Source organism: Oryza sativa, chromosome 7, assembly GCF_034140825.1.
Source record: "Oryza sativa Japonica Group chromosome 7, ASM3414082v1".
Lineage (NCBI taxonomy): Eukaryota > Viridiplantae > Streptophyta > Magnoliopsida > Poales > Poaceae > Oryza > Oryza sativa.
This window is the reverse complement of record NC_089041.1, coordinates 23528123-23543600: the sequence shown is the minus strand read 5'-3', so window position 1 is coordinate 23543600 and position 15478 is coordinate 23528123. Positions and strand designations below refer to the sequence as shown.

Sequence of the window (15478 nt, the reverse complement as noted above, 5' to 3'; positions counted from 1 at the left end):
GACGGTACGATGTAACATTTTATATGACAACATGTGCAAAGGGTAGTCATGATACTCATAGAAGCTACAAAACGTTGACAAAATGACGTTAATTAATATAAGTAGTTGATATGCTAGTACTTCTTCCGCCCTAAAATATAAGAATCTAGAAATAGATAAGACATTTCCTACTATTATGAATTTGAACAGATTCATAATACTATTAAAAATATCTCATCTGTTACTAGGTTTTTATATTTTACTTTATTTCATGTTATGAGACGTTTTGACTTCTGTTTTAAGTTTGACCAAGTTTATAGGAAAAAGTAGTTACATTTTTAACTCAAGACAAATTTATTATGAAAATATATTTAATTATTAATTTGATGAAACTAATTTAGTATTATAAATATTATTGCATCTGTCTATAAACTTAGTTAAACTTAAAACAGTTTGACTTTAATCAGAGTCTTACAACCTGAAACGGAGTAACGGAGTTAGTAGGATGGATGGAGTACTAAACAAGCTCAAGTGCCCATAGATCAGATGTTTTTTTTTCTAGGGGCAGTGATCTAAGGGTGTGTTCAGTTCACACTAAAATTATAAGTTTGGTTGCAATTGGAACGATGTGATGGAAGAGTTAGAAATTTGTGTGTAGGAAAGTTTTGATGTGATAAAAAAGTTGAAAGTTTTAAGAAAGTTTGAAACTAAACACGGCGTAACATGGCTGATCTGCGAATAAGAGACGCGTTGCGAAGTGGAATAATTACGTGGAATTGTGTTTTTTTTTTAAACGGCAAGGGCCCAGACTAGGGCCTTGAAAGATCTGGATGGATGTTGCAAAAGTGATACAGTAGGAGTTTTACAGCAGGGTCCTCAGAGAAATATAAATTACAAACAAACCCTCAAAAAGAGAAAAAACCTTAGAGCCTATTCAGATTGATGACATTTTCAATCATATCATTATTTAGTAAAATTGATAATTATGTGGTTACGTTTAGTTTGTTACCAAATATTGGCAATATGTATAGAATTTTGACAACATTATTAAGCCAATCCTACCAAAATTTTGGCAATGTTGCTAATTTGTTAAAATTTTGGCATTGCCAAATTTTGTTAAGGTTTATTTTAGCACCCATCAGAACAGACCCTTTTAGGGCCCCTTTGATTTGTAAGAAAAGTGTAGGAAATTTGAAGGATTTCAATCCTATAAAAAAATTTCCTATGAAACCTTTTGAAACAAATGATTGAATCCTATACTATCCTTTAAAATTCCTATGAAATGGATAATCCTATAGAGATTTTGGAGGAAAGTTAGCAAGAGGTCCAACCTCATAGAAAAATTCCTTTGAGTCTATCTCTCTCATCCGATTCCTATGTTTTTCATGTGGTCCAATCAAACGGTCATTCATGTGTTTTTCCTATATTTTCTAATCCTATGTTTTACACCTGCATTCCTGTCAGAATCCTGCGTTTTTTTCTATTCCTCCGTTTTTCTATTCCTGCGATTCAAAGGGGCCTTAAAGATATGATAAAAAGCAATTGGGTCCTTGTACCACCATCGGCCGAGCTATTTTCGGTGACGCTGGCGAGCCTTCATGGATGAAGTGGAAAAGCACCTTGAGCTCGTCAGTCTTGCACAGCTCAAATTGCAGGGCCTCCAATCGGTGGAGGTTTGCTTTTGATTTTGCCGGAGGTATGAAGAACGGCCGGCTCAACCTTACAGATGATGTCGCCGGAAGTAGAAGAAATGGCCGACGCTGACCTCCTAGAACTTGCGTTAGAAATTTGAGGATGGAGTGATGAAACTCAATTTCGACATAATCTTTTTCCAGATTCTATTCTTGCCATGGGTTCACGAACAAGAGCTGGCTTACCCAACACAAAGGCCACCACAGGCAGTTTATTCCAAGGGCACAAAGCATACCATGGCCGCTGACGTCGGAGTAAATCGAAGCCACCAGCCCACCACCACCAAGGGCAGGATGGACGCCGGAGCTTGGACCAAAGTAGCTTTACTAAAACACGCCATAACGACGACTACGAGACTAACCCAACTATGCTAATACTTAATACGGGCGGAGCTAGACACCCCCCCCCCCCTCCCCCACCCCCGGCCGGAGACGGAAGGGAGGGGGCCAGAACGGTGGAGGAGTTTTTACTCTCAGTCGCTGGAGCTTTCGCGAGCGAGGCGTTGTTTGGTTCTAAACTTTTTCTTCAAACTTCTAATTTTTTTATCACATCAAAACTTTTCTATACACATAAACTTTTAACTTTTCCATCGCATCGTTCCAATTTCAACGAAACTTCTAATTTTGACGTGAACTAAAGACACCCCAAGCCCGCATGGAAGTAGCTGTTCCCGGAACGATAGCTCGTGAGGTTTTATTCGTGCAGATTGATAGTACTATTAAATAATTTTATAAATTTACTTGTATATTTGGATGAGTTAATATTGCTAATTATCTGCTCTAAAAGATTTCGCATGTCAAGTGATATTATACAATATTAAAATCGGCTCTTTACCAGTTTACCAGAAGTACATAGTGTTTGTTTGGTGGGATTATATTACTCTAGTAATTATAATTAGCATGAATGATTTGGTTGGCTAGAAAGGCTGCACAAGTTGATTGGCAATTAATGGATACTAAAATTGAACAGCCATCGATAAGATACCAAAAATCTAGGTACTTTAGTTGATGGACCCATATTCTATTTTATCTCATAGACATTATTTTTTCTTTAGTTTATAAAAAAATAGATTTTGTGATGTACAAAAATCTGTAGAATATTAGTCATGTATTTTTTTAATTTAATATATCTTAAGCGATATATATTGTAATATCTTTTTTATATCACTTAGCAAAATAACATTTTTGAAATGGCATTTTAGAACATATCATATTTGGGTGGTGAGTCGATATTCATCTTGATATATTTTCTATACATAGACTATAACAAAAAAATATTTTAGAATGTAACATATATTTTCTATATAGACTATGAAAAAGCGATATATCATTTTGTATCATTTTTGGAATGTCATTTTCACAAATATCATATTTTGGCGGTGAGTGGACATTGATCTTGATATATTTTCTATATAGACTATAAAAAATATATATTTTAGAATGTAACATATATATGTGTAAAATATCAGACATGTGATTTTTTTTTAATTTTAATACAATGCCAAGTGATATAACCCATTTATATAGCCGATAGACACGATGACTAACTGATAAAAACTGAAAGTACTTTAGCGATTAATTGAAGTATTAATTATTACAAATTTAAAAAATAAATTTATTTTATTTATAAAAAACTTCTATATAGAAAATTTTTATAGTTCGGGAACGTGCGCACATTAAACTAGAGATTTTTTTCAACCAAAACTCAAGCTGTGTTTAGATCTAAAGTTTGGATCCAAACTTCAGTCCTTTTTCATCACATCAACCTCTCATACACACACAACTTTTCAGTTACATCATCTTCAATTTCAACCAAAATCCAAACTTTATGCTGAACTAAACACAGCCTCAGTCTTACCGACATATTACTAACATTTGGCTTATCCAAAAGTCGATAGATCACAAGCATGCCCATGTGTGACGTTGGCTTGGCTAAAAGAATTGATTACAGAGATGCTCCTGTAGAGAGACTTTCGTGTCAGGATGTGACACTTGGACTCTGGGAGGGCATAGCACAACACAACTTTCTGGGAGGGCAGAGCACAACACAACTTGTAGTACCAAGCAAACAACTTGGTGATAATGAAACGGAGTAGGTGCATCTCGGTTGCATTAGGAACAATAGCTTGGTGGTTGCGGATTGAGGGATACAAATCAAATCCGACATATATTTGAGAGAGTTAACGTGAACTTATTCCTTACCTAAATCAAGTATACAATTGGTCACAGGGAATCTAAACATCATGCATCCATGCATCGATTTTTTGTTACTCCTTCCCGTCTCAAAATATATATACTTTGGTGGTGTTCTTTTATCCTAAAGATGAAGATTAAGTTTTTTACGCAAAACGAGATGGTATTAATGTATGATTGATTGAGTTTTAATTATTACAAACTTAAAAAATATATTAATATTATATTTTAGAGCAACTTTCATATAGAAAGTTTTTACACGAAACGCACCGTTTAGTAGTTTAAAAAACATGCCACGAAAATCTTAATCTTAATCCAACTCTTGTTGGAGAAAAGAACAGGATCTTTGATTAGATATATCACAATTTAGTACTACTAATTAGGACAGAAGCTGGAGAGTAACATTTGATTAATTTAAAAAAGAGGGTATTTTTGGGAATCGGGAGGCAATGACAAGGCTCGTCCCTCGTGCATCGCTACAGCAAAGTGATGATACAGTATCATATCCATGACCCCATGATAGGAGTACATGAATACGACGGCAGTTGACATAACAACACGCATATAAATCAGGTAAGAAGAAAATCATGCTGAAAGAAAGCCGGATGAATGCAAATGCTGACACTCCAGAAATACACAAACAAAAAAGTTGTCTTCAACTCTTCAAGTACAAGTGTGGAGGAGAATGCAAATGCTGACACTAGAAATATACAAGCCGAGGAGTCGACAAGTGATTCCATGGTCTCAACTCTCAAGGTAAGTGGTCACATGAAAACTAGAGTTAACCTCCCTTGGTAGTGTAAAACAAGGTCGTCTTTTGCCGCTCCAGAACTACTACCCGTTGTGTGACCAGACCTTAAAACAATGAAATCTAAGTTCATTCCCTCAAAGATATTACCTAATAACCTGCAAAAACTTGCTCTGCTAGGTAACCAAATTATTAAGGCACATTCCACTGGTGACCACTATAAGCCTTTAAGGATCCCAGTAGCAATTTAGCATCCCTGCTTTATCACCTTCCTTTCATATATATGCACAACAGTGCTTACCCTTTACAGCCCGGGCGAGAGAGAGTTATCAGAGTCTTCCCATGGATGGCATGTTCGTTCCCTTACTCCCACTGTTCATATGGGCTTCTAGTTTTTGCCGCACTCAACATGCAGACCATATCAGATTGCTTGGTCTGACATTTTATGCAAACAGAAATGGATATTTTTTAGATAATGAACAGAAATGGATATAGGGCATAAACTTTACAAAACATTGCAGGATGCTAATTTTTCTTCTTCTTCTTTTTTTTTTTTGCAGGAGACTAATACTTTTTTTTTACCTCTATATCAACGGGAAGAAGATGTATTCAGCATAGAAGAGATTCCAAATGAACCGGTAGTACTGTGAAATAGCATCCTGCAAGACAAGAGAGAATGGTAATTATCTATGCGAGAAGCAAGGTGACATAAGTATAATTGAAACACAACCATATTTATCCCCTAAATTATGTCCTATCAGATATTTACGGTAGTTTTGCAAGTGAGCTTACAAGAAGAAATGGGTTAACCAAATTTAAAATCGAAGCCCAATGATTGAGATTAGGATCAATTGTGCCATCTCATCCAAAAACAAGGACAGTCAATTTGCATATGTGACATGGCAAGTGGCAACTTGAGATTTATTTTAATTGTGTTGCTCTTTTGATTAGTAAGGAGGCGCAAAATGACATATCTTCCCAAGAAATAAAAAGACCTTACAACAGTGAGATCATGTTAAAGAGAATAGAATGGAAAATATTTGTTTGAGTAAAACAGCCACAAGCAAGCTCACATATAGAATGTTTCTATTAGCATTTTATACTAATGAAGTATCTTATTTTTCTAACAAAAGAAGTTCTTTTTAAAAGGTTTCAGAACTGAAGTCAAAAGTTTCACCTTAGTATATTTTGCTTGCTCCAGAACCCATGTCTGAAAAAATGGAACAGAAAACAAACAAGTTACAGTTAAAATGTGTGTAACAGCTTCACAGAAGCAAAACAAGATACTAGCTGTGAATGAAACTGCTTCTTATCAAGTCATTATTCTGTAGCCATTTTAGTTTCTGTTAAAATTTATGTGCAGCCTCACTTAGCAGTTGTTTTGACAATGACACGTTAAACCTGCAAGCCTTCCATGTGTGTAATTCTATATAATTCAATAAAAAAACTAATGGGCAGCCGATCATCACAACCCATGAAGTAAGCTAACAATGTCAATAAACTAATCATGAAACATTGTGCCAAATAGTTAGAGCATAGATACACGAGGGTTTTTCGTCTCTAGAAGCCTAACACATATACCTGGAAAATTATACCAACGGCAAGGGCAGCATGCACAGGCACCATTACAGTGCGCCTGAAAGCCTGCATATTGGAACATAATCAGTTATTAAAAAGGAACCACGTAATGCATCTTAGTATTGCAGTATGCAATAAAAAGCCTAAACACCTTGATCTGGAAAGTCCAATGACCAGAAAAATATCCTCAGGAGTTAGGATAAAAGAATTTACATGCTGACGCGGTTCAGAAATCACAAATATAAAAGGTTGAGTTTGGCAATTCTTTATATTGAACAATATTTGTAGAATATTGTAGTGGAAAATCATTGAAAATACTATTGCTTGAATCATAAAAAAAATACAAACAAAGAACATACAAGTCAAGCTAGGAAATATTGAAACATATGACAAGCCCTAACGTTTGTATGGAAGTGGACTCCCTAGCAAGTTGGAAATCCAACATGCCAAACATTGGCAAGTCAGAAATAAACTAGTGATCTAAGTAGGATGTCAATCTTACAAAAATTTGGTAGCAAATCCAATGCATGCCAATTGTGTTCACTGCTACCAAAATTTGGCAACAATCGGCATAGAACCATACAGCCCCAAATGTTACCATCACCTATTCTAGGTGGAACTACTAAGAGGATAAACACCAACAATAGCACCGTATAGTTATGTTTCTACCATATAATACCAATTTGATTGTCCTCCAATTCATGGTTTTACCATCTAAACATCATCCGCAGTTGAAACAGGAGAAATCAACAAAATACAGTATACCAATATCCAGTTAAATGCACAACATGCCATACAACATGTGCTGCATGTTTATAGGTGAACAGGCTGGAATATTAAAAGTAGTAAAGCAACCTGAGGCATGAGAAAAGCTACAGCAATAGCAGCAACATAATTTGCTATCAATAAACCAGAGCCAAGAAATGCAATGTTTCTGACACCGAGCTTTGTCGCCAAAGTTGATATTTGATACCTGAATGAGGAAAAAAGATATAATTAGAGTGTTAGTAGTCCACTCATTGACATTTATTAAACAATGGTATAGTGTATCAGAACTGCTTCCAATTGCTCCTATTCAATCTTAAGCAAAGCTAAATAAAAATCTGTTAAGCTTAAACATAGAATTCTGCACCTTTTTCACATTTGTGTTATGTTTTAATGTACTACTTCCTCCGTCCCAAAATATAACAACTTCTAGAGTTCACACTTTGTCCCAAATATAACAACCTAGTACTTGTAAAATGTGACATTGACCACTAAACTACCTATACCACCCCTAATATCCCTTGGCTTTATTATAGCCCTAACTAGTTGGCCTATAGGCAACAAAGTCTTTTTACCCCTCTCCTTAATACCCATGCTGAAGGCTAAAACCTGCTGGAGGGAGTATATTTGATTGCTTGTTTCGGATAAGATCTCCTAAGGACTAGAAATTATGTAACACAGGCATAACTTATTTGGCTAACAATTTGGCTAGCATAATTTGGAGAAGTACATAACAGTCTCTTGATGAGGGTTCTGTCTACCATTTTGGTTATGTCGGGCCAATGCCTCTGATCTTGCCAGAATCAGCATTCTCTGTTCGCCTAGTAAGCTGGTAACCCCAGAAGTACTCTGATAATTTCTTGCTGTCTACAAAAGCTGGCGTTCTGTCCTTTAGTTTATAGAAACTAGGTGCTGCAACCAATTACTGCCATTTTTTTTGGGACCTTTAATCTAAATATTGCATTATCCAAACGACAAGGAATGGCTGCTCAAAGAGAATTATTTACTCATTTGTGCTTTCATCACCATAAGGCAGTGAAATAGTAGTTTATTTGTGCTGCTCAAATACCTGTATGCAATATTCCATGATGACAAGTTCAAAGCACATAAATTGACACCAAAGTTCATGACAACATAATTGGCATTTCACTAGCGACTGTATTCAAAACTTATTATCCACATAAAGTTCAGTGACTACTATGTAGCAACAGGTAACAATATTTCAAATCATACTGGAAACCACCAAGGTACAGTTAATGGGAATCCCAGTTAGAATCTGGAACTAGAAAAATCCACTATCAAACCTTTGATTACTTTTACCACTTGTAAATTCAAGTTTCCATTTCAACTTGATTTAACATATATCATCCATTTCTTTCACTGGTACTTACCAATTTAAGTTACCTGATTTCTACTGATCACACTTTCTTTTAACCTTGAGACTTCCGCACCAAAACCAAAAAAAAATGAGCACGATCTTTGACAGAGAAAAAAAATGATGCCATAGTTGTAGAGCCAAGTGCCAACTAGAAACTCACTTCCGATCCCCTTCAACATCTGGGAGATCTTTGGTTATAGCAATGACCAAAGCAAATAAAGTCACGAAGCATGTAATGAAAGCAACAGGCGAGCTGCAGATAGAAAGATATCATATGGCATTAGATATAATGATCATCTCTGAATCTGTCTGCAATGAGATGTAACAGAACTTTTACCAATTTGATAGGCAGAGGATATCTAATATCTAAAAATAAAGCTAATTGGTACTGATTAAGCATAAAGAATTTTCCGGTGACTATTTTACCTCCATTGGAATGTAAGACCCAGTGCTGCTCTAGTAGCATAGTACACACCAAAGTTGAGAAGAAAACCACGGACCTAATAAAAATTGAATGGTGGGTTTGTCAAAATATATATATATATATAATGAATGAAATATTGAAAAATAAATATGAGTTAGTAATCAAAATCATATGCAGCATAAACATGGGGATTTTAAAGTTTCTGAATTGCACAGTGCATTGTTTGCTAACTATTAGGGAACCAAGGAACAATTGTTCAGAAGGTATTACAAGATCTATTCTCGAAAATTAGAATAGCAAGAGGAATGGTTGAGGTGATTTGCTAGTCGCACTGCTAGCTCTCAGTCATGCTCAGTTGGCAAATAGGTCTTTCACTTTCATAAGCTTCGAACCAGATGAGTTCAGATACTTACTAGGTATATCTCACAGATTATTTGTTGACAAAAAATATATCATAGATTCAGTCAGTCCAACTTTGAATCAGATGAGTTAAAGTGCTCTGATTACATGCACTTTGAATGAAAAGATTAGGTGTTCTATTTTATTTTGAGTAACCACAATTCGACCAGCAATACATTGCTAACAAACTACGTTAAGAATGCTTCTAAACACAAAAACAAACAGATAAAAAAAAATCCAATGGTTACTGAAGTGAACAAAGAGAAGATAGGAGCAAAGTACCGTTGCAATGATAAGAAAAGCAGCAACAGGATATCTCTTAAGTCTGAATGGAGGAACAGAGTATATGGTGCCAAGAAATAGACCAAGGCAATATAGAGAGGTAATGAAAGGTCCAAAGTTTGTCACAACAATTGAAAATCCCGCAGCTGCAAATAATACCACCAATAACCATGCTGTCTGAACTGAGAGATCACCGGCAGCAATTGGTAAATATGGCTTGTTTACCCTGTAAAGCAGCATAAAATTAGAAATGTCAGAATACAGTTAAAAGAAATAGGCAAGGAAATTTTGTTCTTAATGGTAATTCATAACATCACCATAATTTCTTATATGAATCTATAGAGAGATTATACATACTTATCGATTCTAATGTCATAGATCTGATTGATCCCAACGATGTAACCATTGCCACAGATTAACGCCACGAGCCCATAGAACGCTTTGAATACCAACCACCAATTTATCAGTTGGGGGTTCTCTATCAAAGCTCTAGCAACTAATGCTCTGTATTAACACAGCAAAATTAGCACCAAAAGATGAAAACTCAAATTTGACCAATATAAAAGGAAAACTAGAACCACACATGGATCCCAAGGCAGTTCCTCGAATTGTATGTGGCCGTAAAAATCTCCAGCAGGAATCCTTGAGGTCTGACAATGTCTTCGATAATGGGGCTGGTCCAGCTGCACCAGCTTGAGAGCAAACCTGTACCAGGTTCAACATCGTTATGCATACAAGGCACACAGTGTTTTTAAATAAGCATAGAAAATAAGTAACAAAAATATGCCTGAGCAGAGTAATGCATTCATAGGCATATTATTCATTCATAGCTATCATGAATAATATGCCTGAGCAGAGTAATGCATTTAAACAGGTCATCTCAGCCATCATACTTGTTATAAGGCCAAATACCCAACAGATCATGCCCAACATATCTAAGCCTTTTTAGAACCCTGCATCTGGTAACACTAATTCTCACAGTTCTGTTAAAGTACTGACTATTTGCTAGAAAACAATTGGCTCAAGAAAAATAAATGTCTCAATCACTACAAGAACATCCGCAAGATTGCTTTCTTTAGACTTATGCGAACTGCTTCATATTGGAATTCGGATCTATCAGGCACCACCTTTACCATTTTTGAAGGTATGGATAGATGCGTTGAGACTGGTAGCTCCGAATGGTGCCTGATAGATGAAGTCTCAACGCATCTATCCATACCTTCAAACTCAGATTGAGTTACATAATAGAATCCATGTTTGCACTCTCTAAGTGCCTTAAATCTACAAGCTTATTCATAGTTAAACCTGAATCATTTGTGTTTATTGCTGGCTTGCTTCCAGCCAGAATCACTGCTTTAGCAAAGAATGCCTCATCTAGGCACAAGCTTTCACAAATTTCGAGCAAGAGATAACATATGTTGTACAATGTTGGCTCTGGAACTAATCAAACCAAATTAGCTTCAAACATTCATCTAAGATGCAGCACAAGATCATTATGTGTGCCAATGCTACATTCAGAAAAAGAAACAGCGACATTGCATGCTCCAGACGAAATATAGTGAAATGAAGTGATAATGTAGCCCCGAAAAATGAATATACACTTGCTTCGGGAGTTCGGGTGTCACACTTTCCTGCTAGCTAACCTAGCGAGCATAGCAGCCGAACTTGCTGCGGCACACTGGCAATGTCACTTACTATATCCCCAAGCATACCTAGGCTCTCCGCAAGATTAACAACTTATTACAAGCTGCTCATGTTTAATCGATCCAATTAGCCTTATGTTTTTCTATCTGTAATCAATCAGAGCAATAGTACACAAAAATTACTCGTGCTCAGCGGCAGGTAACATCGCATTGACGTTTTTTTTAGATAATGACCTCGCATTGACTAACTAATAGGAAATTATGGACCGGGATTTGGCAAGCTTACCCGCACGGCGTCGCGCCGGCTCCAGCGTGCGGCGTTGCAGGGGGCACGCGGGAAGCGCGCCGAAGCGGAGGAGAGGAGAGGGGAAGCGGGCGGCGGCGGAGGGCCGAGGAGGCGCGGAGCAGGACGCCCGCTGCGGCTGGCGGTGGCGGCGGCGCGGCAGGGGAGAGGAGGGGAGGCGAGGGAAGCCATGGAGGGAGAGAGGGGGGAAGGGGAGGAGGCGTGGGGTGCGTTTGACTGTCAGCCACCCATCATCGCCATTGATGACGTGGCAGGAAGGAGCTCCTGGAAGACCTACGGATGGTGTCGGTGAGTGACGATGGAAGATGAGAACCGTGCGTTTGTTATCCTATGGCTGCGGAGAGGAAGGTACAGCCCAATCATTTAGCTTATTCGGGGAAGAAGCCAAACAATATATTTATACAAACGAAATATAATTTATAAATAAAACTTTTATGTACGTGTTTTTAGTGATGAAAAATAAAATTCGATGAAAAACCCCTAAAATCAGCTTCAGATTAAATGTTGAAAAATTAAATTTTGGCTAATAAGTATAAGCATAAGTTGCGTCAAAATGAGAAGAAAAATATAAAACTTACTTAAAAGTGAAATTTACCAGAAATTACATTTGTTTTCACATATTACTAGAAATATGATATATTTACAATACAAATACACCATCGTAAAGAAAGTGAACTGCAAGTTCGATATACACATTTGAAAGAAAAAGGAAAAAAAATATAGATCTATTTGGTCGAGTTTGACTTGAAATTTTGTACAACGGTACTTTATTCAATCATAAATATTTGATGTTTAAAAAATATTTACTTTTTAAGATGACATTTTGTATTAGAATTTTTTTAGAGTAAGTTTACAAAATACAATAAATTTTATGATATTATTATAGGAGTTCTTATGGTGAATCTATGTACAGTATTTTTTTAAAAAACCAAACATTTGAGAAACAATTGTGATTGGAATTTTAAGTTTGATTAAATCTTATCTTAAAAGAATATATTTCACCATGCACTCTGTCATCGTTTTTCAGAATTGCTCCGTAACAATCTGATTTGAATTTGAGAAACCCCATATAATAAACTTTTCACTCGTCATCACCGCGTGTCGTCGTCTGAAATTTGAGAACCGCCAAAATTTTTACTTGGCCTCCCTCTCGTCGTTTCTCCAGCTGCCCTTCATCCTCGGCCCCGTCGGGCCCTCGCCGACGAAGACGCTCTCGACGAGCTTCCGCAGCCGCTCCCTCGTCGACCGCGGCAGCAGCTTCGCCACGCGGTTGATCTCGCGGCCGATGTCGTACTCCTCCCTCGGCCCCCACTCCCGGTCGAACAGCAGCCACGTCGGCTCGGCCACGCCGCCGCCGCCGCCGCCGAGGTACTCCGCCGACACCACCTCGCACCGCCCGGCGCCGCCGGTGTCCAGCCTGCTCCCCCTGTCGCAGTCGTTGCGTATCCCGACGCCCAGCCTCGCGTCGCCCTGCAGCACCAGCCCTGCCCTCGGGTACAGCGCGTGCCCGTGCAGCGACGAGTACGCCGACGGCCGGTTCCCGCCGTCGAGGTACTCGAGCTGCGGCGCGTCCACCCACGCGCCCGCGCTGTGCTGCGAGAAGTACATGCGGAGGAGCTCGCCGGAGAAGTTGCTCACGCGGAGGGTCACGTGCTCCCAGTCGCCGACGTGCTCGCCGATCTTGCCGAGCGGGATGGTGAGGGGCCCCACCTTCGCCCTCGCCGGGCCGTTGAACGGGTAGAAGAACCACACGGCGAGGTCGGTCGCCGTCGCGCCCAGCATCGGCTTCGCCTGCACGTACACCTTCGCGCCGGCGAGGTCGCCCTTCTTGACCCGCTCCCTCTGGAAGTTGTCCACCGGCAGGTCGAGCCAGTACCCGCCGTCGTTGCCGCCGCCCTGCGGGAGGTTCGACCCGTCGGCGGCGACCGGCGTCGGGGTCTGGCTACCCTTCTGGTACAGCAGCGCGCCGTTCTGGAAGAACCACGTCACCGACGACGGCAGGTAGGGCTCGTCGGGGTGGAGGAACAGCTGCGGCGCGTAGGCGGCGAGGAGCGCGTTCACCTGGGCGAGGTCGGGCATGCAGGACGTGTACGCCGCGCCGTTGTTCTTGAGGCACGCCAGCGCCGACGCGCTCGCCGCCGTCGCGTCGCTCCTGGCGAGGACGAACGTGCCGGCGTGCACGCCGCGGGCGTCCACGCCGCGAACCGCCGGCCTCAGGGCGACGGCGCTGAACCCGTCCTTGTCCCACACCGTCGCCTCCGCCTCGCACGCGTCGGTGAAGTCGGCGCGGACGCACGCGACCTCGTCGCGCGGCGGCTTGTCCGGCGAGGCCGTGACCGCGACGCCGATCGCCCTGTAGCCATCGGGAGGCGTGGGGAGCCAGAAGTGGGCGGCGTCGTCCTGGCTGGACCAGACGGGCGCGTAGTCCAGCGGCGGGGCAAGGAGCCCGCCGCCGGAGACGTCGCGGGCGACGAGGACGTGGCCGAAGAGCGGCCGGTCGTTGCGCTGCGCGTAGTGGCCGAGGGCGCTGAAGCCGGCGGGGACCTGCTCCGGCCTGAAGAAGGTGGCGCCGCCGCCGTCTTGGCCGGTGGACCAGACCTTGGCAAACGTGGTGACTTGGCGCACCTCTAGACCACCAAGGTCAATGCTACCCTTTGCAAATCCTCCATCTGAAACTGAAAATTCAGAAAGGCCAGTCAGCATCTCGAAAAGAAAAAGAAGCAAGCAAGCAAGCAAACAAACAAACGCCAGTCAGACAAAGATGTTACAGAGTTGACAAAACCACAAAACTGGGCCTATCAAAATGGCAGGCCATAACTAAGAATAGAAATTCGTTTAGCCAAGTGTTTATAGAGCTGAAAAAATTAGCAAGTCATAATGATAGCAACAGAGAGCAGAAATGGTCTATTCAAGTTGTGGTGTTCTGGATAGAGATGCGCATTTGTCTTCCAAACAACCCTGGCTAGCTAGATGAAGGCATAAGATTATGCTGGTATATGCTTTCTATTCTCATTTGATAACATATATATTCTTTGGAAATCATGGTTATCAGTGTCTGTTCAGAAAAGGGCACACCAATACGAGCATTTCAGAGCAACCGAGGACTAGAGGAGGATCTTGTAGCCCATGAATATAGCAAAGTATGTTCCTAGTCGTCATTGCAGGTAAGCTACCTCGCCAGCATCGCCTAAAGCTGCCTTATTTGCATTTAGCCATATAACTCCTGCATTTGCCATGCATGTATTTTTCTCTGGATATGTTCCAATCATATTGGACTTGTAGTCAAGAGGAAAATTAATGATGAATGCGTGATCAGGACAAGATTGAAAAAAATAATAATAATCAGAATTTGCTAAGTGGAGCTGTGCGTGAGAAGAACAGTAACCGAGTATCGAAAGGCAAACCTTAGTAATTTAGCAAAAGAAGCGAAGTGCTGTAATGATCAGGATCACCAAGTTTTGCAAGAAATCAATTCCATTCGAGAGGTACACAAAACCATTCGTGCAAATAATAACATAATAACCAGAAGAACAAAAAAAAACACGAGGTATGCACAAATATGCAATACGTACCTGACGACGGCCACGACGGCAACGGAGCCGGAAGAGAGAACGCCGTCTCGATGGGCAGCGCCGCCGTGCTGGCCATGGGAAAACAAGGCAAACACCACTTGCTCCTTCGCATAGCACACACACAGGACGGGGACTAACCGGAGAAATAATTCAGGCTGTTCCTTTCTTCCTTCACTTGCACAGCTATAGAGATCGGAGGGAAAGAAGCAAAAGAGAGGCAAATTTAACGGGCGAGATCTCTGTCCAGGAGACCCTTGTCCCTTTCAACGGCACAGCGACTTGGCAAAGACGACTCGACTCCTTCACAGTCACAGGCTTGGATTAGCTAGCTAGCTTATCGTCTACTTCTGGCCTATGGTTACTTGCAAGAAACCAATGTGCTCCTAAGCTCTCAGCTCTGCCTGTGCGGCTGTGCCTGATGGCAATGACTTCACTTCTAGTGATCCCTACCCGCATAGCTTGGCCGTCTTTAAGAAGGTGTGGCTTGGCTTGACGGCTCTTCCATCTCCCACGACACAAGTC

The 15478-nt window shown here is 40.6% G+C and overlaps 2 protein-coding genes across 3 annotated transcripts; both read right to left on the bottom strand.

The window, feature by feature from the left end:
• Positions 1–4469: 4469 nt before the first annotated feature.
• On the bottom strand, positions 4470–11720 carry LOC4343702 (probable homogentisate phytyltransferase 2, chloroplastic). 2 transcript variants are annotated; one of them, NR_185497.1, is made up of 11 exons: positions 11367–11720; positions 10019–10142; positions 9795–9941; positions 9438–9663; positions 8759–8832; positions 8493–8585; positions 7045–7162; positions 6193–6255; positions 5789–5821; positions 5194–5270; positions 4470–5046 (listed from the first exon to the last, which is right to left on the bottom strand). NR_185497.1 is itself a non-coding variant. In NM_001422229.1 (11 exons), exons 1-10 carry the CDS (start codon positions 11553–11555, stop codon positions 5196–5198), a joined length of 1140 nt encoding a protein of 379 aa, NP_001409158.1. In that variant the 5' UTR covers positions 11556–11720; the 3' UTR covers positions 4470–5046; positions 5194–5195. The 2 variants fall into 2 exon arrangements, 1 of the variants encoding a protein (NP_001409158.1); NM_001422229.1 differs by having other exon boundaries at positions 10021–10142.
• Positions 11721–11938: 218 nt separating this feature from the next.
• LOC4343701 (hypothetical protein At1g04090) lies at positions 11939–15477 on the bottom strand. Its single transcript, XM_066312212.1, has 2 exons — positions 14957–15477; positions 11939–14059 (listed from the first exon to the last, which is right to left on the bottom strand). The coding sequence occupies exons 1-2, from the start codon at positions 15066–15068 to the stop codon at positions 12519–12521; spliced, it is 1653 nt and encodes a 550-aa protein (XP_066168309.1). The 5' UTR covers positions 15069–15477; the 3' UTR covers positions 11939–12518.
• Position 15478: the final 1 nt, after the last annotated feature.